Here is a 24,685-nt window from a genome sequence, read left to right as displayed (position 1 = left end):
TCTATGCTTAAATGTCAAAAGTTAAAAAAAAAGAGAAGTGCTAAAGATACATGAAATGTCTTTGGATTGGAAGGTCATTGTGCAGAATGTGTTAATAACAATAGCAAAGACAAACTGCCAAAGTTGTACTTTTCAGTTGTTTTTCAGCAGCTAAGGCAGAGGTCAAATCTTTTCATTCATGTGCTAGTTTTGTTCTGCCATTCACCTTATTTCATTGCGACCACTGGTACCCTGAAGCAGCCATTGCTGTGTCTGCCTTGTGGCCAAGGAGGACAGTTGTTAGAACATCCTTATCTGTGCTGACATCTCCAATTTTGCAGGTCTCTGATGCTCAGGGACTGAGAGCTGGGGTCTCCACTCCCCACGCCAGCACCTTTTCCACAGTCTCTCTGTTAGTCTCAATGAATGACGTTGGTTTGCTAGAATATAGGGAGGAACTGCTCTGTCCTCTTTGAAGTGATCACACAAAAAAATATTCCAGTCAGGTTATATTAGACGTTGATACACAACACTAACACAAGGGAAACCCTTGCAACAGCAAAACAGTGAAATCTGTGCTGTTTTATGAGGATAAAAGAACAAGACCAAATTATTTGCCAAACTACATGATAAATGATACCTATTGATCAGAATAAAGAAAAAGATAAATACTGGTCTGCCATTTTAAATCAAACACTTATGAAGGAAGAATTTGGGAATTAAAAATTTCTATTTCTTAGAAATGAAACCTCTCACCTGAAGCCTTGAAATAAGAAAGGTGTTCTGATCAAAATGATAAATTATCAGAAGCAGATTTTTCCTTAACATGAATAATTCACTTGAAAGTATGCTTGCTTTGTCTCTAAAGTTTCTTCCTTTTCTTTCTAGAAACATGAGAATTTTTTGAGACATCCCTAAGTATGATGAATGTTTAAGGCATCACAGTTTATAATGCAGAACAGAGTCCCAGGTATATCCAGTTGTAAATTAATTTCTTAATTTTAGTTCAAGTGCTAATTTCCTGTATAAGGGTGCCCAGAGAATATAAAAGCAATTCTTTCAAATTAATTCTGTGAAAAAAATCTCTGTATTAAAGAACTTCAAATACCCTTTAAAATGAAAACCTACAGAGTGCTGTGACATTATTTCATTCTTCCTAATAACATTAACAACTTTTAGCTGACATACATTTGTTCACTGCTCTGGTAATAATCCTCATTTAACATGTAAATATCTACCAGTCATCATTACTACTACAACTAAGAAACTCAATCAAAACAACTTCTGTCAAGTCAACAGATCAGTTTTTAACATCTTTTGAGACTTAATTACTTTCCACAGCCAAGGGAAATTAAATCTCTTTTGGAAATGATTTTATAATCCTACACAGCGAAGAATTAAATGAAAAATCAGGTAGCAAATCTGACAGGAATTTATTATTTCATCTTAAGACTAATTTATTATTCTACCCTACTTCTATCACACTAACAACATTTTGACAGAGATTTTTTTTTTTAAAGCTATATATCCCATTGAAAATCCTGAGACTGGTTATTTTATGCCCTAGTTTGTATTAGTCTTCCAGGGAACTATATTTTAACTGATTTTGGAATTCCAATGAGCTCTTTACCTGGCTTGACATTGAAATTCATCAGCAAATGCTACAACACAATGAAATATTTTTAACGATGTCCACCATTTATTAAGGAAAAGGTTTGTCCAAATTCACTGGTTTTGAGGAACTGAAATTTACCAATAAGATTAGCAAAAACATGAAACAGCTTAGAATATTGGGAATAGACAACAGAGGAGCATGACTGAACATTAAAAAAGCTCTTGGACATGCACAAATACTCTATATAATCAGAAGAGTAATTACAAACAGTATTAATCAATGATAGCTTGTCATACTAAAAGTAGTTTTCTCAACTGCAGTGTTAGGTTTCTAAGCCTACTTAAAAATTTGAGTAAAGTAATCCTTGTCACTTCTTATTTCTTCCAGTGGAAGAGGAGCTTCTCTTTTTTTTTCCTCCTCATGATTATTAAAGATTAATCAATGGTGATGTAGCACTATTATAATAAAAATCAGTGCATTTGTCTTAAATATTTTTCATCATAATTCAACCTATTCATTTGTGAATCAAAATGGCATTGGACTGGAAAAATGGGAAAAGAAACGAAGTCAGCAGCAAAACTCTATTAATAGCACAATCAAGAAATGTACTCAGAAGCTGTAAGCAACCTTTTATTCCATAAGCAATTAATTCCCTAATGTTTTGTTTGTGCTTTCAGTTTCTTTGTTTTTCTATTGCTCTGATGATAGCCTCCAATCCTGTGCTGAATCTTATTCAAGTATTGGATGCTTGGATTAATTTGAGAATAACAATTTGATGCAGCTTTTACAGCAATCTTCAACAACCAGTTTTGTGGAAATAAATTGTTTTACACCACATTTTTAAGCTGACAGAATGACAAATCACAAGCTCAAAGTCTTTTGTTAAATATTGAGGGTTTTTTTTAAAGAATGGAACAAATTTTAGAACAAAGTTGCTTTTTGTTATTTATTTTAATAACCACAGATTTGAAAGTTTTGTTCATAAGTTTCTAAGAGAAGCTTCTCAAGGGTAAACACTAATGCAGCGTGTCATGTGCATCACAAAATGTTTTCTGTTCCACTTCCTGTAACAGCTCAACGGAAAACTTTGCAAAAATCCAATGTACCCTTGCAGACTTTGTTCTTGGTCTCTTTGTAGATAACATAGCAAAAAGTCATTTTTTTCACCTCCTCCTTCACTATTGTCTCACAGATGCAAAAAGCAGTACTTTCCTTTTAGTATCAGAGTAATCTTATTAACATTTTCAATCTAACAAACCCTGGACAAATATCTACAAAACCTAGGCTAACTTTGAGGTTAGCCCTGTTTTGATTAGGATGTTGGACTAGAAGACCTTTAGACGTCCCTTCACATCTGAATGATTCTGTAATTCTGTCCTTCCAAAATTCAATGTCTGTTTCCCAGACTTGGCTACTTACTACAACTTTAGGCTATAAATCTTGCATCTGGAGATTCAAGTCAGACAGTTAGCATCTCTCTTTTGAAAGTTGTATTTATCATGAAACACTGCATTTGAATTGTAAACCAATACCTTGTAAACAATGTTTCTATGGCCAAATCTAAAAGGTGTGTTCCCCATGTCTTTATACTGGGTTAGATCACACATGAATGTAACATCGAAGTTACTAATTGTGAGGCTCCAACATTACAGCAGTTCTGGTATCAGCGGTGAACAGGTAGGCACCCTGAAGACTGGAAAATGACATTTTTTCAATCTCCTCCACAGTTTCATTTATAAAGTTTGTGAGCTAAACATAGGTAAAACAGTTACTAGAACAAACACAAGGGATCTCTGGAGACAATTTGACTTAGCATCAGAGTATCAGACACTCAACAGCTATGGGAATAAAGATTTAAGAAGAGAGACTGAACATTTCTATGTCACATGCAGTTGTTTGCTTCTTATTTACTCTTCTGACTTTTGAAAAAGTAATTTGTTTTAAACAGTTACCTGGATCTGTGGCAGACATCAGAGATCCAAAAAATAAACAGTCAGTGAAGTGAAATTCCCATTCTTTTAACTGGCCAATGTGTACTACAGCCTTCACAAAGCCATACATTATCAATCTGTCAGGGCAAAGACAAGTCAGGTTTTTAGACAGAGTATACAACATTTAGGCTTAATTTACAGTATTAAGCAGGTTCTTACTCTCTGTAGCTTCTTTTAAATAAATATCACATGAATTCTGAAAATAAACTACTATCATATAAAAAATCTATTTCCTATTCAACTGTTCCAAGTATTATGTTGAAACATCACAGACAATTCCAAAGCAAAGACTTTCTGAATAATTGTCACCTGCTCCTAGCAGAGGACATGCTTTTAGCTGTTTGTTTTTCAAAAGGAAAGATAATATAAACTTAAGAAGACATTATTATGACTAATTTGTCTTATGTTGTATAGCATTTAAGCAAGGCATTTCTACTGTCAGCTCTGTGGCTTGCTCTAATATTTCTAAATGAATTGTTTTACTCAATTAGCTTTTAAATGTTAGCTGTATTCAAAGTTTTGGATAAGGTCTCCAAACAAGACATATATTTAACAGCTCACAATGAGGCAACAAAGTCACACTTTGCACTACTAAGTACTCACTAGTGTCACAAGAAATGCTACCAGTGGTTTATATAAATAGGTAATGCTATCTGAGATGTGTATTCTAACAAGAATCTTGAAATATCTTGAAAAAAGAGAATTAACTTTTTGACATTTTCAATGTAGTTAATAAAAAAAACCAATTGCATTCAACACTTTTTCCACAACACATAAATTGACAACTGTGCACCTTTATAGACTTTATAAACCCCATTGAAACATGCATATCTACATTTAGCCCTTGGCTATACTCCTAAAATGTTTCTGAAGTCACATAAGTACAGAAGATCTGAGTGACAGATAAAGTGCTACTAAACAAATTCAGTAGTTTATTTATGTGATCAGAAACTAGATGATTAGAAACATTATACTTTAGAAAGAAACAGCAAGTAAATTTATCAGTAATCAACAGCCAATGAAGACTTCTCATTTGGACTTAGTGATGGTTTGGTACTGCAAATAAAATTTATGGATAACTGATTTGATCATGGATTTGGAACATTAGTAAAGTAATACAATAAAAGAGTAAAACTCAGATTATCTTTGCTGCAGAAGAGCTGACATTTTCTACACCCATTTATTTTGAAAGTGTGGGGAGGAGCCCATCAAGCTAGGGCGAGTATTTTGATACTTCAGCAGGAAAAGAAAAAAAACAGTATTGTAATGAAACACAAGAGACTTGAGAATGTTCCAGATTATGCAAGTCTGGTACTTACAAAGTGCTTCATCTCTAAAAAATGCTACATGCAGTGTTGTCGTTACAAAGTAGAGGAGTTATAATATAAATATTTGAATTGCTGAAGTAAGAATCATATTCTGGGAAACTGAGTTTTAGCTACTGCAATTTCCAGGATGAGTTAGCAAGTAGACCAAATAAAATCTCAGTACAGCAGTGCAAAATAAACTTTAAACTGTCAGAAAATCAAAGTAAATAACAAATAATGAAGAACAAAAACAAAACCTCTGCAATGCTTTAACGGTTCTGAGCATCAGATTGTCCTTACATTTTTGAAGCTTGCCTGTGTGAAAAACAGGGAGAAGAATCTCCATATGTACAAGGCCCAGGCTTTTACTGCCACAGTTTGGCTCCTATTAATCTTCTATTGCCATGTACTTAAGAAAAGAGTTTGGAAAGCACATTGGCTGGCTGGGTTCTGCTGGAAGTTTCTTGTGAATTTATTTATGTAGTTGCTCTCTAGGAAGGTTACTATGAGACTGCAATGTTCTTGAACCAGCTGCTGTTTAAATGTAGAGGGAAAAAGCCCTTTCCTCAGAACTTTACAGAGCAATTACTACACAAGAAACTATCTAAATACTCAAGAAGAGCTTTAGATGCAGCTCAACAGAAGCCCCTATTTTCCAAGGGTTTCCTTTAGCAACAGCTGGTTTTAAGAAGGGATCAAAGAAGAGATAGTGAAAGTGCTTTGGGAGTCTTTGGGAAGCTATCATCAGAAACTTCTAAAGAACAAAACTTCTAGCATACTGCTGATAGAAGAGAGATAATTTTTAGTTTTAAAGTAGAGGCAGAATAGAATGGGGAGGCTGGAAGAAAGATGTAAAGACAGAAGCTGACAAAGGCCTGGGAGAATTATTTTAACAGAAGCATTGTGAATAGCCACAAATGGGATCAGACCACATCTGTGAAGGAAACAATGAAAGCCTGGCAAGCGTTTTAGCCATTTAGGTGGCTAAGAAAGGTAATAAAAGAAGCATGTCAGTGAGCAGCTTACCCAGCATCTAAACATACAGCCAAAGGCTGTACCGCACCTTGATGTATCTGGTAAAAACCAACCCAAGTTACCAGCATTTCTGGGGATATAAGACAATATGGTATCTAAAAGAAGTGTTGAGAGGGTCTATATGAGCGTGAACAAAGAGGGACAAGATGACAATGACAAGCAGGCTACCTTTCCATGATGTAATTTTAAGTAAGATGGGACAAATTTGAGTTGAAATCGATCTTACATATCTCTTATGGTAAAAATATGCCTGAATGGTGCAGTTAGGTGAGAAAACCTGTGCTGAGCTTTGCTTCCTAAAAAATCCTGGCTAAATCTTCAGCTTGCAGAAGCTGGCATCACAGCACCCATCCTTCTGCATTAGTGTAAACTGAAAAAATTGGGGCAACAAATACATATTGGCAGGTTGGTTTATAGGATGATGCTTCTTTGATAAGTAACTGCATCCTCACTTGCAAGATAGTGGGAAAAGCTATCAGTTCTAAAAGAACTCACTCTTAATTTTAAGCTGTAGGCAACATAATTAGAATTCTTAAGTGAAAATGTACAATACACATGCCATATCCTCAATACAGGCAGCCTCATCTGCCTGATGATATTATCAGTGGTTGTATTTTATTCAGCTTTGTTATTCACTGCAGCATCACTGCTGAATCTCACTGGTTAGGGTCTTTACTGTGTTAATAGTTAAAAAAGCACAATTCTAGATTTAAAGTTTTTTTATTATGCTATGTAGCATGAATAAGAATATAAATCTTTCTTGCAAAATGTTTTCTAAGCTGAAGAGAATTTTTCTTCTCATGTTCTAACTCCCAAAAGAATCTTACTTTATCTAGACATGATTATCTTTTAGCCTGAAGCCAGCTGAACATAGCTACAGATTGTAATCATGCAAGAAAAAGATGAAAAAACCCGAGTTGCATTTCCTTCTTTTCACAAGGACTAGCAATATTTATAATCTAACAATAGGAAAAGTAGATTGTTTTATTCTTGTGTGTATGAAGTAATATAGTGATGGATTGATTGATGTCGCAACAGTAATAAAAAGTCACTAGTAAGAATTAAAAACTTAAATAGTAGAGATGAAAATGAAATACTCATGTCTTTATTCTGATCTGTTTCTACCATATCTATATATTCCTGTAACTTTTGCTATACAATGCAATGCTTCACATCAAATGTTTTCTCTGTGATGATTCATTATTTCAAAGTGCTCTATGTACTATTACATTCTTCTTTTTATCATCTTTTATATCAGTTTTGTCACTAGAAAGGGTACTATCATGGGCTTTTCTTCAGTAAATCATTTACTAGCTAATCAAAGCAAGTGAAAACCTCAGTGAAGTGTCTCAGGTAACAATAAACCAATAATAAATTAACCTTAAGCTGTTTTGTATAAATCACAAGAAAAACCCCTTTGGCTATAGAAATAAGTGGAAGAACAGAAGAGAAACTGGCTTTACAAGTCTACTGCATTCTTAGTTACCTGAGGCACAATGGCTATTCAAAAGCTGAATGTTAGAACTATATACACAGCTTTAGCATCTGTGGATCAAACAGTTCAGGTGAGCACAGATGTGCTCCTGGAAGAACTTTTTGCTGAGTGATTTTGCTTAGCATTTCCCAATGAGCAATGGAAAAGATCTGTCACCAAGATTTTTTTAGGAATCACATCTTATCTTCTGTCTGTATGCTGAAACTGAGAGAGACTGATCAAACACATGCAAACATATCCAGTGATGAGCTTCAGCAAGGTGTGTGGATGCAGGATGGTAGCAGAGGTCTGTGATAATTTGTTATCACTGTATCACTGAAAGCAAGCTCAGAGGTTACTGTTTGCTGTATCTGTATATACCTTTGCTGTAGCTCTGCCCAACTGCAAGGCTGTCATACCCAAGTAAGTGATGTGAGTTCTTTGAATTTTGGAAAGACCAACCATATTTGTGTTTGATGCCTTGGGACTGGGTTGAATGATACTATGCAGAATGCCTGAGTGGTCAAAGAGGCTGAATGTCTGAGCCTTTGCTTACTTAAAACCAATCTCCTACGGAGTCATGTTCAAGAAAGAACTGCTACATGTCAGTATGAATCCTTTTTTTTTAATGTAGTACATCTGACCATGGAAAAATGTCTTTTGAGATACAGAAACTTTAAATTAAAAAAATATTCTTCTGAAGTTCGAAATTTCAAGATGCAGGTTCAATATTTCAAGATGCAATTGCAGTTTTGCTAAGTAATGGCAAGAACGTAGCAAAAGTAAATGAGGAGTGAAAAAAGGGAATAAAGTGTGAACCTACATGAGCTGAAAAGTTAGTTGAGATCACCAAACATAGTTGGAAACTATCAATTAATGGTATTTCACACTGTGTAACTTTGGGGTTTCTCTTAAATACCTTATTTATTCAGATTGATTTCAAATAGTCCTTAGAGTCCTATAGTTTTAGAAGTTTGCTTTAAAGATATAGAAACCAATTCACCACAGCTCACAACTGTACAGTATTATTTAATGTGGTTTTAATATTTCTCTAATGAATGCTTCATTTAAATCAGAGCATTATATAAATAAAAACCTGAACCTCTTTGCAATGAAAAACCTGCACTTGATCTTTGAGTGATGACTAAAATCTCATAATTACTTGGGCAAATGAGCCATGAAATACTGTCAACTATACTGTGTCCATATCATAGTGCCACTCAATATTTTATTGCACTACAAAGGTTTGAATATTACATCAAGATTTCCTCAGTATTATTGAGAGAACTTCCAATAGATAATGTAAAATTGACAGTTACACACATATTTTGAATCAGATAGCCTTATGACAGTAAAAATCTAAAAAAATCAAGCATAATATTTTCAGATGCAATAATAGCAGATGATTTTAGAAATGTTTGAATCACTGATGTACAATAGTTGGTAGAATTAAAAAAAAATATTAGTGACACTAAGAGACTCCCATATGAAAAGAGGGAAAATAAGATAGTCACGGTATTAGCTACAGCAGTGAAAAACATTGTGATTGTCAGTAATTCTTAACTAAATAGTACTGAACGAAAACACAAAGTCAGAGTGTCAGGTAAATCAGATTCACTAATTAATTGGCTAGTTCATTCAGTCAGCAATGAATGGAGTTCATCAATGAGTTATTTCAATGATTAACATTATTATAGCAATCCTAATATGGAAGGTCCTCTCTTTACCTACAGGATGCCAATATCCTGAAGAATTTAGCCTGATCAAAACATTCAGGAGTTTTTTCAAATTCAAGAAAATCTGTTGCAGCCAACTATAAAATTGCCTTCCACAAGAGAAGTTTCTTTATAGTTCTCAGCTGAATGGGTGCTTTGTATTCTGAAGTGTGAAGACTCCTAATCTCATCTCATTATCAATATAAATGTCTGACTTTATTAAAGACTGCACTAAATCCATGGCTTTAACAACACCTGATAGCATTAAGTATCACAGATTAGCTACAGACCTAAAACAAAAGTTTGTATCTGTTTTCTTCACCTTTGAAGCTTCAAATTTGCTAACCTTTCAGATCATTGAGTATCACCTCATTATTATATTGACAGAGGGATATATGGGGATCATTTTGTCTTTTCTTTTCAAGCTCGGGAACACTCCCTGTGTCAAAAAACCTTCTATGTGAGTTTTCTTCAGAACTCCATATAGCAACATAATCCTACTTTCAGAAATAGGTTTCAGGATGAAGAAGAATGTCAGTATAAAAGGCCTGTCTGGGGAAAGTTTTCAAACTTCATGGACCTGAATAATTAAAAGGGAAAAAAAAAAAGTCTGATTCAGCAGAAGTTCAGAAGAAAAGTGAGAAAAAGCAATGTGTTGAACTCCTTCTCCAAGTATAGAAATAACCTGCTATCAATCTATGTGTAAGGCAGACTCATGCTTCTGGTTATTGTTCATGCTGAACTAATTAATTAACAATTCAGCTATTCTCTAAATTACAGAATGACCCCCTCTCTTCTGATTCTGAAACAGTGAGATTTTTGCCCCCCATTTAAAAATACACTGAAAACATTTTCATGTAGTATTTGCCATTTAAATACATAAATCCCATGATTTTATTTGCAAAGGCCTATTACAGTCAGTTTTCACTGGAGCACCTGATGTTCCCTTTAAATGAGCTTATATTACCATTCAAAGATAATTGAGACCAGTTTGTGATTTCAGAATAATGTAAATTAGATTAGAGAATAACCTTCTGTAAAATAAGACATGAAATGAACTATAGAGAAACATGTTTGAAACCATTTTACCAAATTTATTTGATTAGCTTAGTCAAATAGGGATACAAATGCTCAAGAGCAGAGGAATTCATACTCATACCATAACTGGAGATTATCAGGGCCCCTAGACAGCCATTTAATTTGTAGTGCAGCTTTGAAAAGTAAAATACATCATTTGATGAAACAGTTGAAAGTTTGTAGGTCAGAGAGGGATCCTGGTAAGGCTGGAGAGTTTTCAGGTATCTAGCTGGGCTTGATTCAATCTCCTATAGAAATAAGGGACACTTAAAAATATCAACCCTGAGTTTCACATTTCTAAGCTAATGTGTGATTATCTCTTTGGATATGGTTCAGCCTTGTGCTAGGTTTTCTTTCTTAGTAATTGAAATAAAAAAATTAGACCTCTGAAAGCCTGAGAATCTCAGTAAGTGTGCAGACAGGAAAAGAAACTCATCCAACCTTTAGCAAACATGTTATGCTTGGTTTCTTTTTTTGAAACAGCATCCTTGCTATAGCAAACAAGGATGGAAGAGAATTACACGATTTCTTCTATCCAGGTTAGCTCCTGTTTCTAGGGATATAAGATTATTAATGTGCAATGATGTCAAGTGAAAACTGTGATTTTTGTTTCTTGAAAAAAAATGAACTGAATAACAGGCTTGGAGATAGGTCTAATGTGATGTGAAACTAGTGTGGTAAACTTTCAGAGACAGGAACCTTCTAGGTGTGTAAATAACTTCTCAAGATGAAAGTATTTGTTCTGGTATGATTCAGAATGAGTCAGCAAGACGCAAGCTTCAAAACACTTACTTAACTTGTGGCAAACAGGTTATCTCCTGCTGACACTGCTATCCTTAATTGGTAGGCTGATAGATATGTTCTTTTAATACATTAAAGACGGCAGCAGAGTCCCAAAGAGGCCCACTATTGGTGCTACTCTATTTTTATTTAATAGGCTTGTGGCTTCTGAAACTGTAATAATAAAAAAATTGACAAATATCAGTCTCATAAAGAAGTTGAGTCTGCAGTTATGACTGCAGTATTATGAGAGTTGTATCATCCCCAATCTGTTTATATTACTGTACCATATGTTTTACATTGTTCTGTAGGTACATTAATATTTTAATAAAACACTTCACAAGGTGTCATTGGTTCTGCTCTATAAAACAGATTGTAGGTTTGTTATTTTTATATGAAAATGCATCAAATATGCATCTATTAAAACAGTTCTGCAGTTCTGGCTAATTATGATAATGACAAAGTTGTGCTGAAGATTTGACTTTTTTCTCTCTGATGCCACAGAGTGTCTGTGCAAAGGTAGCTCAGTTAGTGACCATACCTGAGGTGCACTGGGAATGGGTGAGTGAACAATGGGTAACTATATGGAAATAAGTTGACTTGTGTTTCTACATTCACTGTCTGTTCCAGTCCCTACTCCTCAAGCAATCTCAGAGAGTGGTGTATGCCTGTGATTGGCCTGAAAGAAGGTCCCAAAAGTTTCCACCAGATTGGTTGCCAAAAATACCGACCTTCAGCTTCAAGAGGGCTTTAAACTAACTTATTCCAGCCTTTTCACAGAAAATCCCTTAGGGCAAAGACTAATAATAACCAAACACATCGCATGTTAGGCAACTGCTCTTTGTGGGGAGTATGAGGGATGAGATTAGAGAAGCCATTCCCTAATCCTCTGTTTTTATTTATGTTTAAAAGCAACTGACAAGGTCAAGGCAATGAATGACAATGCCAATGAAAACCTGTCCATGCTACCAAGAATATACTACATATTCAGGAGTGCTGATTTTTGTCTGATCTGGACCATACCAGAATGATTCATAAACTTCTGTTTCATGGGATTTAACCCTTTAGAAAAGCTCTATGTAGAAGGTTGTTTTGTTTTTTTTCTTTTAATGGAGCTGATACTGCATGAACCCCAACCACATAGCAGTATGTTTTGTCACTCTATCCTATACCCACGCTCCTCACTGACAACAGCCAAGAACAGGTCCTGTTTAAGCTTAGGAATTTCCAGAAAATTTGATTAGTTATTGCTAGTAGAAGGCAGTAGACCGAAGTTACTGGTTATTCCTTCTGGTTTGTAGAATATATATATACCTATAGGATCCTGTAGGATATATGATTGAAACCTTTAGCATAAACCTACAGATGTATCAAGGTCTACTTCACTCCCTCTCTGTTTCCTTTCCCATGATGGAAGAACAACCTTCTAAAGAATTGTATTTTATTTTACTAGAACTAAGATCTGATCAACAAGACTTACACAGACACAAGACAGATGTATAAAATAGTTTTACCATGGCATTAATGAATAGTTTGTGGAAGTAAAATCTTTAGGGCGGATTGACTTGATGAGTCTCATGAAGGGCACTTTTCTATACTCCAAGGTCTGCACGTGCTATTCCCATTACAGGGTCTTCATAATGGTTGTATGTCTCATTTAACAAATAAAGTTTACCATTCTACAGGAAGACGTTTGACAGTCTTTAAAATCTAAAACTACTACTGTAGCTTTTAGCTGAAATGTTTAAGTGGAAAATTGCCTTAAATGTTTCCTGGGTGAGGCAAATGAATGGTAATTAAATTGATTAAATGGAAATGCAGTTGTGATGTATTGGCTGCTTTCACACAGAAAAAATACTTTGTAGATATATGAAGAATAAATATTTATGATGAGAAAAGAATGAGATATTTGTGTTAAAGATTTTGACTTTGGAACAGCTCTAACATAGTGACAGTGGATTACAGGGGATATAATTCTTAAATATGTATGTAAAAACGTAAAACCAGGGGGCAAATGCTTTTTGCCTAATTTGTGAAGTACCTAACAAATTAGATACAAGCATGAATAAGGCAATCATATGGGATTTGCCTAGCTGAAAAAAAAACCCACTAAAAAAAGGTGTATCTTCTTTTCTTCTTGCTCAGATTGAATATTGCTCCCAGACACTGATTGCTGTCAATAGGGGATAAATGTGGAGTAACTGCATGAATAGATTTACAACACTATTTACTGGGCATGACTGTCAGTCTCTGATACCTTCCTTGAAATGTTTTGTACATTTTATTGATCTTTGAGGCTGGAGAAAGAATCTTCTTTTCTAGGCATGAACAATTATGTTAGGATGAATCATATAGACGTTTGCCTATCAGTAAACAAAATCCATGTGATACAATGCTTTATAAAACACAATGTTTACTAACATAGATTAACTGATAATATAAAGGAGAAAAGTAAGCTCAACTTCCTCAAGAACAAGCTGATTATTTCATTGCAAGTTACACTTTTGGGGTTTTTCTCCCATTCAATCAGTTGTCGATGACAACTGATTGAATGACATTTTCACTTTACATGGTATATTAGAGCTCCTTCAGCTGAACCAGGGGCTATCAAGGGCAAGCACAGATGGAACTTAAGAGTAGTAAATGATCTGTCCTCCCCTCTAGCATGTCTGTTGCTCACAGGAGTAGTCTGATGGTGTGTCAGTTCTGTACTGTTCTAGCCACCTGCCTTTCCTATAGGGATCTTTAACCTGGCCAGGTTACAACACTCCTGTGCTCAGTGATAGTAACAAACAGGCTACGTCAGACCTGAGAAATGCACACTAATCTTAAACTGTCCTTAAATGTCCATGTTTGTGAAGGCTGAACAACACTACTGATTGGTGGAAAAGCAGGTGCAACTTATTCAGATTCAAGGTAAATTTATATAATGTCCCGCTATGCAGTTATGTTTATATCAGAGTGTAGCAGTTGCTCAATAGTGCCTTTCACTGATAAAGCATGTAAAACAGGGAACAAGAAATAGCAGCCTACAATCAAAACAGCAGGGAAGGTCTGGGTGAGAAAAGTGCAATGCAGTTACAGCTGAAGCTAGTAAGGACATTGGGGCAAATGTCATTATTCCAGCAAAAGTGCACAATGAAATCTTTATACTTGCATTATTCAGTTTTACAGCTGTTCTAGAGGCACTATTACCCTTGCGTGTTTTGGTGGGCAGTATTCTATTAGAGGTGAAAGGAATATTTACTGAACCACTGACACTGCTATATTATGTTTTGTACACGCAAGCATTGGCTTCAAAAAATTCTCAGCACGGCCCTCTACCAATGTGGGCCAGGGCATGGGTGGAGCTCAGTGGCTATGTAGTCATGTGCTGCAATCAGACATAGATTTGACAAGAGGCTGGAAATATTTTTCCAGCAATAGGACTGATTAGACATTCACAGCTAGAGCTGAAGCACTGTAGAAATGCAAATGGATTTGTTCTCTATAATAGCAGCAATTACTGCTTTGCTTCATCCTATAGCTGGATCAAAGCAGAGAGAAAAGGACTTACATTTCTGCACACTAAAATTGCTCCTTTATTATTTCCATGCTCCCAGGTTTTTATGTATACTGGACAAAGTACCCAAGAATGCACTGCAGAGTAGCCTTTTAGGGATGGAATAATGAACTATATGGTCTAATAGCTCTTTTCTTGCTCTCATTTCTGTGCTTCCATGATGTAGTCCTTCATTTCATCACTTCAAAGATCAGAGAAAGATTATATTCCTAAAGAAGCAAGACTGAAGTACACGCCCTTCTTGGGAGGACACTGATAAAGATTAATTGACATTATATCACTGAGCATTGCTTACTATGAACTATGGTAACTTTTTGTTTTGGTATTAAATAGCAGCTGTAGCCAAATATATTTAACACTGTATTGGACCTGTGTTGCATGCTTTTGGTAGCAGGGTCTACAGGGGTGGCTTCTGTGACAAGCTGCTAGAAGCTTCCCTTGTATCTGACTGACCCAATACCAACCAGATGCCAGATGGATGCACTCCTGACCAGGGCCAAGCCCATTAATGATGGTGGGTAGTGCCTTGGGGATAATATATTTAAGAAGGAGAAAAAACCCTGCATAATTGCAGCTGGAGAGTGGAGTGAGAACATGTGAAAGCAATAACTCTGTAGAACACTGAGGTCAGTGAAGACGAAGGAGGGGGAGGAGGTGCTCCAGTTGCCAGAGCAGAGGTTCCCCTGTGGCCCATGGTGAGACCCTGCCTCTGCAGCCATGGGAGTTAATGGTGGAACAGAGACCCACCTGAAGCCCGGAGAGGACCCTATGCCAGGATGAGTTGATGCCTGAAGGAATCTGTCGCCCTGTGGTAAGTCTGTGCTGGAGCAGGCTTCTGGCAGGACCTGGGAACACATGCAGAGAGGAGCCCAGGCTGGAGCAGGTTTGCTGTCAGGACTTGTTACCCCGTGGGGGATCCATGCTGGAGCAGTTTACTTGTGAAGGACTGCACCCTGTGGGAACTGCTGGAGCAGTTTGTGAAGAACTGCAGCCATGGGAATGACTCATGTTGGAGAAGTTCATAGAAGACTGTCTCCTGTTGGAGAGACCCTGCACTGGAGTAGGGGAAGAGTGTGAAGAGTCCTCTCCCTGAGGAGGAAGCAGCAGCATAGACAATGCAGGAAGAACTGACCACAACCCTCATTCTTCATCCCCCTGTGCTGCTGCCAGGGAGGAGACAGAGAATAAAGTTAAGCCTGGGTAGGAGGGAGGGGTGAGAGGAGGGTTTTTAAAGGTTTAGGTTTATTTCTCATTACCCTATCCTGATTTGATTGGTAATAAATTAATATTCCCCAAGTGGAGTCTGTTTTGCCCTGTAATAGTAATTTGTGAGTGATCTCTCTGTCATTATCTGGATGCATGAGCGTTTTGCTATATTTTCTCTCCTTTGCACAGCTGAGGAGGGGAGGGATAGAGCAGCCTGGCATCCAACCAGGGTCAACCTACCACAAGCAGTTTTACAGACTACCTAGTTAGGCTTCACTGTAAACTGTAAGTTGCAGAAATCCTTTTATTTTTCCCTTTAATCTCATATGGCCAAATGATTACTCAAAATGTTTGCCAGTAGCAGTTTATACCATAGCTTAAACCCCAGTTCCCGAAAAATTGTTCATATCGCATTAGAAAAGTCTTTCTTAGATGAGGCTGGGCCTCCACAGATAGGGAAAAACATTTCGAGACTCCTCACAAAAGTAAAAAGTGCTTCAGAATAAAAAAGTAAACCTTAATTCTCTTAGGCTGCCTGTTGGTGTAGCTCCAAGTAATTGTTAGTATCTCTGGCAACTCTTGATGCAAGTGTAAAAGTTTGCCTTAAGATCTCTACTTCGTTCACTTTGGAGTTTTTGCTGTGTTAATTTATATATTATACTTTTTTTTTTTTTAAAATACATGCACAGCCTTTTTTTTTTTCTTCATAGCTATTTTTCCTCTACAGTAATCACTAGTCTATGTTTTGGAGCATTGAAAGGGTTATAGAATTACTCCACACTTGTCAAACACCTACAGACGTTTGGGCTGTACAAGGAAATAATGATGACAATATTTTCTCTGTTAACTGAATGTATGCGAAAACCCAAACAATATGAAAGACAAGACAGAAGAGCAGAGCTGTCTGCAGTTAAGCAATCGTACTAGCAACAAGAGATCGGGGAATTATTGATCCCACATGAGAGATGAGGAAGCCTCAAGACTGGAAATGCATGTTAAGCACCCGTTTGGTGGCGGGAAGCGCAGGGGCTGTGGGGAGACCATCCCGGGTGCCGCCATACCCAGCCTGTCGATGAACTGCGCTTTGCCACCCTCTGCTGTCCCAATCCTGCCCAAGCAGCAGTTAGTCCTTTTACCGAGTTAAAACCTTATTTCAAGCAAATTGTATTTTCTGAGGCACATAACTGAAAGAATGGGTATCCTTAACTTCCAGTAGCCTTGTACTTCGTCAAATGGCACACGGGCTTGGTTCTAGGGTGTTCTTAGCTTCCACTTACAAACACAGAAAGGGAGCACTAAGTATAAATCTGGTCCATTTTGTTTGCCACATCCTTTTCAAATACTTCAGCTAACTGCAGCTGGGACGAGACACAGCTTCAAAAGGACAGGCAGGATTCTGCACCAAAGCTTCTGGCCCGGAAGCCAAGCTATCACTACCATGCAGCACAGGAGTTTGACCCAGCCGAAGCTGGGTCCCCAGGATGAATAGTTCCAAATTTCCCTGCTCTTCCCCATCCTGTTGCAGCTTGACCCTGACAAATACCTGAGCCTTGTTTGTTCTAGGAAAGACTGTTTGTACCTGCTTTTGCTGATTGAAAATATTTTCAATCTTAAAATAATTTTAGTGAGTGTTAGAACTTCTAAAGGATAAAAAACAGATCCAGGAGCTCCATTTACATTCACTGAAGCTTGAATCGTTTCGGTGGCATAGGAAACAGAACTGCCTGCAATACCTTGCCAGGAGAAAAAGCACAGATGAAAGGAGGCATCGCAGCACTAAGGATTTTACATTTTCATTGCACTTTGATGTTCAGCTCTCCCTCACCTCCCTACCCGAAGCAAGCTAACACCACGATGTGTGACTGCATGCTTCTAAGTGCTTGAATCTGCCTCCAGGCACTCTCCTCCTAGTCTTCCATGCTTCATTTGAAAGATCATCTGCCTCCCCAGCATCTGTTCATGAGTGATGACGATCAGTGCTAAAGGAAGAGAAAGGGTGATTTTATCAACTGGAAATCATACATGAGGCTTTCAAAATGGGCTAGCAAGAGGAAATAAGAATAGGTTAGACTATAATGATCAAGCAGATCAAAGAAGTGAGAGAAAGGGAGGAAAATAACTCTGGTGATTTTTAGACGCAGAAAGCCCTGCAGAAAAGAAAGTACGAAGGCCCAAGTATCTCAGCACAGCATCTTGGCACTGCACTGTTACACATTCCCCTGAGATAGTGGCCTATATAGTATCACTATGGAAAGAAGAAAGCATTCCAGCAGGGATATCGGATGAATAACACTGCAGTGTTTCTATCTTAAAACTGTTAAAAAACCACCAGAAGATAAATAATAACTCCTCAAACAAGATTTTTATTAAGTGACACAGTTCGTATCTTTTGTTTAGCTTTTAGTTTGCAGTTGGATTATGTTTTTCAGTTTTTCTTCATAATGAGGCATTAAAAATAATTGCATATGAGGCTTTTGAACAACAAGAATATCCTCAAGTGTGACACTTCAATTAAAATATCAAAGATAATGAGGTTTGCCAATAAAACCAGGTTCGATAAGAGAGAGGTGTGGCACACTTCTGAAATGTGTGTCCTGGCTGTTACCAAAGGTTTTTGTCCTTGTAACACAATGGGATTAGTTTTTGTTAAAAAGAGATGTGTAGGCAGAGTTTGAATAATTAATTCTTTCAAAGCAGACACTACCCAGAGGCCAATACATAATGAACAGAGGAAGAACACAGAGGACAAATAGTTTTGAACAGTGTGGCTACAGATGTCTTGTTTACAATCTGTGACAAGTTAAGCTCATGGTGTGGCATTCTTTTCTCCTCAGAGAAACCCTTCCCAGTCTCTTTAATCAGGGGGAATATTATCTGAGATAGTCTTTATTCCCGTCTTTGTGGAACTGTTCATCCTTCATAAAGCATTTGTTGGCAATTACTGGGAATGTGTTAAACTGCTACCAGTGTACTCTACTGCTATGCCTGCTCCACAGCTTTCCCAGGTCAGCAAAGAACATCCAGGTTTAAAGAATCTATGAGAAAAACTAGAATTCATCCTTACAGCATGTTGAACATTTTTACCTTCAGAACCTGATGGCTGTTTGTCTCTATCTTGCACTGAAAACCTATGAACTGACAATTCAAACAGAGAATGAGGGTAAATACTCTGAAGGAATGAAGTCTGAAGAGCTTCTGAATCCTGGGTGACCGCTTCCAGCTGTCCTATTAGGCTGTACTTTCTCCTGGCCAACTTGTAACATGCATGAACATGTATTTGAGCCCTACAGATTTTACTAACAGGCACCTGGCTTTGTTATTCTTGTTACTCTATTTTTTTTCCCCCTTTCCTCCTCAATCACTCCACCACCCAGGGAAAAGTCTTTCTACCTTCTTAGCTCCTAGACACAGTTAAGAAACTATAATGCTCCTTTATTACACACATCACACATGCTTTCAGGCAGACTGTGATGTGAACGACATGAGGGAGTGCTTGTGGACACTTGTGGCAGACTTCTTAATTACATAAATGTCTTCATGGTGTATGTGAACAGTAGAACTCGTCTGTCTGACAACAACTGATATTGCCCTATAGTAATGCCAATAGTAATAGTAATGCAGGTCAATATGTCATTAATAGATTACTGTATTATTGATTTTTTAAAAAGTTCTATGTGTCATTCTTGTCATATTTAAGAATTATATAGAACATCCACACCAATGAAGACACAGTTTCATGGGGTGAGGAAGTTACTTTATGTTACTTTATGTGTCTTCGCTTATTGGGAATATATGGCAACATTTATGTGCTTACAATTATAATGAGATCTTAATTTTTGGCAGGCTTAACTACTACCTTCTCTTTCCATTTATTCTTGAGTTCTGTGTTCATGAATACACCATTTTGATAGCCCCAAAGACAGGCAGCATCTGTTTGCCTATAAAGGAAATATATTTACAACATTCACTTCCACAAACTGCTCCTGAAAGAGCGCTTCAGTCACACACTCGAGGGTCTAACAAGAGGATCAGTAATGTAAAACCTCCGTCATCTTGCCAAGATTACTAAGGAGGCTGCAATTTGCCAGTGAGAGGTTGCAACTGTAATGGGTTTTGCAGCCTATTCCTTTTACTAGAAGGGCATTGTTCTGAGTCTCTTCCAGTCCTTCAAGTGTTCCCATAACTAATGTAATTTTCTTAGTGATATCCTTAAATCACTGTGTCTAAATTCCAGTAACTAAGTCCATACTTACAAAACTAAATGAAAACATTTGAAAATCGGGCTGATTATTAACATTCTGACATTTAGGCATACTGGACAACAATTCTAGCTAAAAGACTCCCTGATATCCCCCTGAGATTCTTAGTTTTCTAATAACAATTCATTAGAATAGTTTAATTTACTGTGTTATTCAGAATGCTTGGTGTTTGAATATGACAGTTAGAGGATAATGTTTGTCTGGTAACTTGCAGTATACTCTTTCAATGAGTCCTCAAAGTTGGAGAAAGAAGGGAGCGTCCTGGCTCCTGCTGACTTTGGAAGCTATTCCTACCACACAATAAACAAAAGAATTGGCACTGCTTCTTCCCTACTTAGAATTGGAGCGTTGTCTCACGCCAGCTTTTCCTGAACCTGGATACTCCAAACTAGGCTCACCATGTGGATAGGTGCCCCCACCACTAGCCTAGAAAAGAGCTCAAACCAGGCACCTGAAAGATAAAGTTTTGAGACAAAATTATTTACTTTCTTCGTATTTTTTCTTTAATAACCTAAAAACTAACACAAAATCTGCCTTTGGATCAGCTTGACATTTCTCCTGCCCGGTTTCCCTGCCCAGCCGCGTACATCAGTTCCCAGCGAGCGCCGAGGAAACACCAGGCTCTTGAATTTGGCTAAACCTCTCTTTCCTCCCGTCAGCCTGGCCGGCGGGGCTGCCGGCGGGGACGCTCACCGCCTCTCCCAGCCAACGCTCGGTCGCCACCGCTCGCCGCACAGCGACGGCCAAGGGCGATGGGGAGGAGCAGCCGCAGCTCCGCGGCCGCCCCGCGCCCAGCAGCGGACCGGAGCGCACCGCGTGCGGGGCGGGGCGGATGCGGCGCGGCCGCTGCGGGCGGAGCGTGGCCGCCACCTGCTGGCTGCCGCGGGGCGCTGCCGCGGGGCGCTGCCGCACGATCCGCGTGACGGGTGCGTGAGGCCGGAGCTGGGCCCCGGTGCTTGAGAGAGCGCGAGTTCCCATAGCCGCCGTCCCACGCACTGATGCGTTATTTTGTGGTTTTTCTCACTGCAGTGCTGGATGCTGTCATTAAGTACTTCCGTTTGCTGTTTCTCGTCTCGTTTACTTGCACTTTTTCTCCTCCTCTCTATGTGGAGAGAAATGCCGATGGCCTGTTTCTTTAACAGAGAAAAGAGCTTACAAGCAGTACAACCACACGTGCTGCCTGTTAAACATAAAGACAAAGTTCAACAGCAAAATGGGGCCATTCAGAGTCTTAATAAAACCATGTGAAAGGCTCTTGCACTGAATGTCTGACTCAAGATCAAACACAAATGTTCTTTTGGCCAAGGCAGAGGACTGTGTCGGAAAGATGCCAAAATAGGACTGTGATGTGAACAGGAAACCAGATCCTGAGTAACCCAGTTCCATCTGCAAGGTCTCTGGCTCTGGCTGTGCTCTCTGATGCTGGCCTCTCTGAGGCTGCTCTCTCTTCCAATGCACAAAGTTTTTTGAGCCACCTGAATGGTGATGACAAAAAAAAGTGCTTTTCAGATACAGTTGTATAACAAATGGCATACTACAGCCCAGTGACTACAGCAGGCCATGGGGCTTTGGAGTTTTCTCTCAGCTCTGCCACTGACCCCGTGTGAACAGTCACATCCCTTAACCTGCCAGCAAGTGAAATTTCCACATCTAAAGTGACAGTAATTTTAAGCTTCCTAGAAAGCAAGGTGAACTTTAAAGGTATTTTTACATCTTTGAATGAGAAAGTCTGTGTAATAGATTAGAAAGGTAATATGCTATAGCACAGATTATAGATTTGTCTATGGGCCAGATAAGATAGTGTTATTACTGAAAGGTGGTTAAAGCAAGTCCCTCAGGATGGGAGGACTTGTGGGTGGAAAACCCACTTTCCTGCTGGGATCAAAAAGTGACAAACGCTGGTTTGAAATCCAGCTGGCACTTGGGTACTAATGCTGTTCCACGGAGATGGATACCAAGATGCATTCAGAACCTGAAAAGTTAGCCTTGGTTTTGTCAGGGAATTGGACCTGAGGTCAATTCCATCCTAAATTATTTGATAACTGTGACAAAAGAGCAGTGAAGAGGAATCTCACTCAGAATGTTGATTGAAGGAAGAGAAACTAAAATCAGCTATCTTCATATCCTGATGAACAGTGGAAGGCAACTGCATAAATCAGTTGACATGATTTGCAAGAGGACTGAACAACATCAGATAGGTTCTGCTGTTTTCCTAATTTCATTTTATGATACTTATGTTCCACAGTGATTGCACAAACACACACTCTTTCCATTCCCAAAATCAAATAAATGAAGATCATTCTCAGGGAACACACCTCATATTTTCATGTGCTGTCTCACTTGGATTAAAACAAATAGGAAACAGAACTCTGAAAATAATCTCTGTTCCTCAGCAAAATAAGTCTTTCCTTATTTTCACCAGTGAGTGGGTTGTAAGTATGGGTGAACACAAAGTAAAAAAAATCATATTTTTTTCATTTTGAGTCCGAGTAAGAGCAATCCTCTCATACCACAGAAATGGGCTACAAAAAGGCTCAGGATCTAGGTCAGCCAGTGTGCCTGTGTATGACCTTACATTCATGTTGCAGTTTCATTATTAGTCATCTTTTTACAGATCAGTTTTGGGTTTTTTTTGCCAGTGATATCATCCTGTTTAAATTTGCAGTGTGCACATAAATACCACAGAACAGATAAAGGTACCTATGCTCCTGATAATGGAGAGGTCAAAAAAGGAGTGAAGATTGTGATCTTTTAATATTTCAGTTTTGGTTGCTGCTAAGCTTCAGAGAGAGGGGAGAGGAGATTGTGCAAAGAGCAAGTAAATGGCTAATCAGGATATTACAGAAATGAAAGCAACTTTTCCTTTTTAAGGTATGGAGCTGGCTGTGAACAGAGGCTGATCAGCATTTTAAGAACCATTTTCATGTATAAAGACCTTGCTACAGCACTTCAGTAATACTTTTTTTAATTTAAAAAGAAAGATGTTGGGTATGGGGTGATGAGGACCAAGATAATTGAATCAAAAGAGAAAGTGGCAGAAAGCTGAAAGTGCAAAATGGTTGAAAGGAATGGACTAGGGGCACAATATGTTCTGCTGTAATGTGTGTTATTTACAGCATCACAGAATTATAGGCTAACTTAGGTTGGAAGGGACCACAGGACATCTCTAGTCCAAATTCCTGTTCAAAGCAGGGTCAGCTATGAGATCAAACCAGAGTCCTCAAGGCTTTAGCCACTTTAGGTCTTGAAAACCTCCAAGGATGGAGATTGTGCAGCATCTCTGCACAATCTATTCCCATTCTTGACTGTCCTCATGGTGAAAAACTTATTGCTTCTATCAAGGCAGACATTTTTAAAGTCACAATTTATGTCCACCAATTTGCCCTCCCCTGTGAACAGCCTGGCTTTGTCTACTTGATAACTTGCTTTCAAAGTCTCTCTTATCTCAGCAAAACAAGCTCAGTTTCATTTAGGAGATGTACCCAAAAATAATAATTCCTGCAATAAAAAAACCCCTTCAACTTCCAAGGCAACTGGGAAGAACCTTTGCAAAAACAAACCCCAAACCCAACCAACTTGTCCTGGGTTTGTTGGGGATAGGGTCGAGTTTCCCCACGCCGTAGGGAGCATGGCCAGGCCGGTTGATACCACCCTGACGTCACACTCAGGAGATAAGGGCAGCTGCCGGTGCATGGGAACTGGAGCTCTTCTGTCCGGACTGACCGTTGGGCTGTGTTCCTTTGCTGTCATTATGGCCATTTCTTCGTCCCTTGTGTTGTTCTATCAAATTGCCCTTATCTCAGCCCACAAGGCTTCTCCTTTTCCTCCTGATTCTCCTCCCTATCCTGCCCAGGTGTGGAGGATGGAACAACTGGGTGGTTTGGTTGTTGTCAGCTGGGTTTAAACCATGACACAACCAACCAACCAAAAAAACACCCCAAACAACCTTTTCCCTCAAGTGTGGGGATTATTCCTTGGGAAATAGACTAGATGGCTCTCTAGAGGTCTCTTCCAACCCCTGCCATTCTAAATATCTGGATTCAAATGGTTTTTTTTCTACTTTGCAACAAATGCCATTTGCATATTTTTCAGAAGAGTGCATTATCTCATTTTTTTTGCTGGGTATCAAATACCAAATTAAGCATCCTTTTTATTGGAGAGGACTCTCCTGGTATTCCAGGTTCTGTTTATCTTTGTAGTCCCTTTGGTGTTTCCTATAATACAATTATTTCAATATCCTTTGTATGCCGAGGCATTCTTCTGGAAGATACAAATAATTCCACCCTGCTGTTAACCACATCTGTTTGTGAGGAGAATAACTTTGTTTTCTGCATGATCAACTCTGCTGCAGTGTACAATGTCAGATGTTTATTGCGAAATAGCTACAAATGCTGACTGAACTTGCAGCAACACACATTCCTAAATGCATCAAAGTACTCTCAGAAGAACTTTCAGCTCTGTGTGGGTGTCAGTGGTCTGGGAAACACTATTTTATATCAGTGTCTTGCTTTAACACAGTTTTTTATCCATGCAAATTACAGGCTTTTTTTTTTTTTTACTACTTTTTAACTTTTAGAACTGCTAGAATGCTGAGAGTTATGTCTGTAAGACAGCCTCTTCCCTTTTTTACTCCCTTTGTGAAATTCCTACACCTAGATATCATAGTGAGTATATATTTTCAAGCT

General features: G+C 38.2%; 1 protein-coding gene across 1 annotated transcript in view; it reads right to left on the bottom strand.

Moving 5' to 3' along the window:
- The window catches only part of SLC9A9 (solute carrier family 9 member A9), a 183,560-nt gene that overhangs the window by 139,941 nt on the left and 18,934 nt on the right, over positions 1-24,685 (bottom strand). Inside the window, exon 5 of the mRNA XM_062005547.1 lies at positions 3,547-3,662. Within this exon, the coding sequence (XP_061861531.1) occupies positions 3,547-3,662 (116 nt within the window). The remainder of the gene's footprint in view (positions 1-3,546; positions 3,663-24,685) is intronic.

Source organism: Colius striatus, chromosome 12 (genome assembly GCF_028858725.1).
Source record: "Colius striatus isolate bColStr4 chromosome 12, bColStr4.1.hap1, whole genome shotgun sequence".
Taxonomy (NCBI): Eukaryota; Metazoa; Chordata; class Aves; order Coliiformes; family Coliidae; genus Colius; species Colius striatus.
Note: the sequence above shows the minus strand (reverse complement) of the source record. Positions and strands in the feature narration are given on the sequence as shown.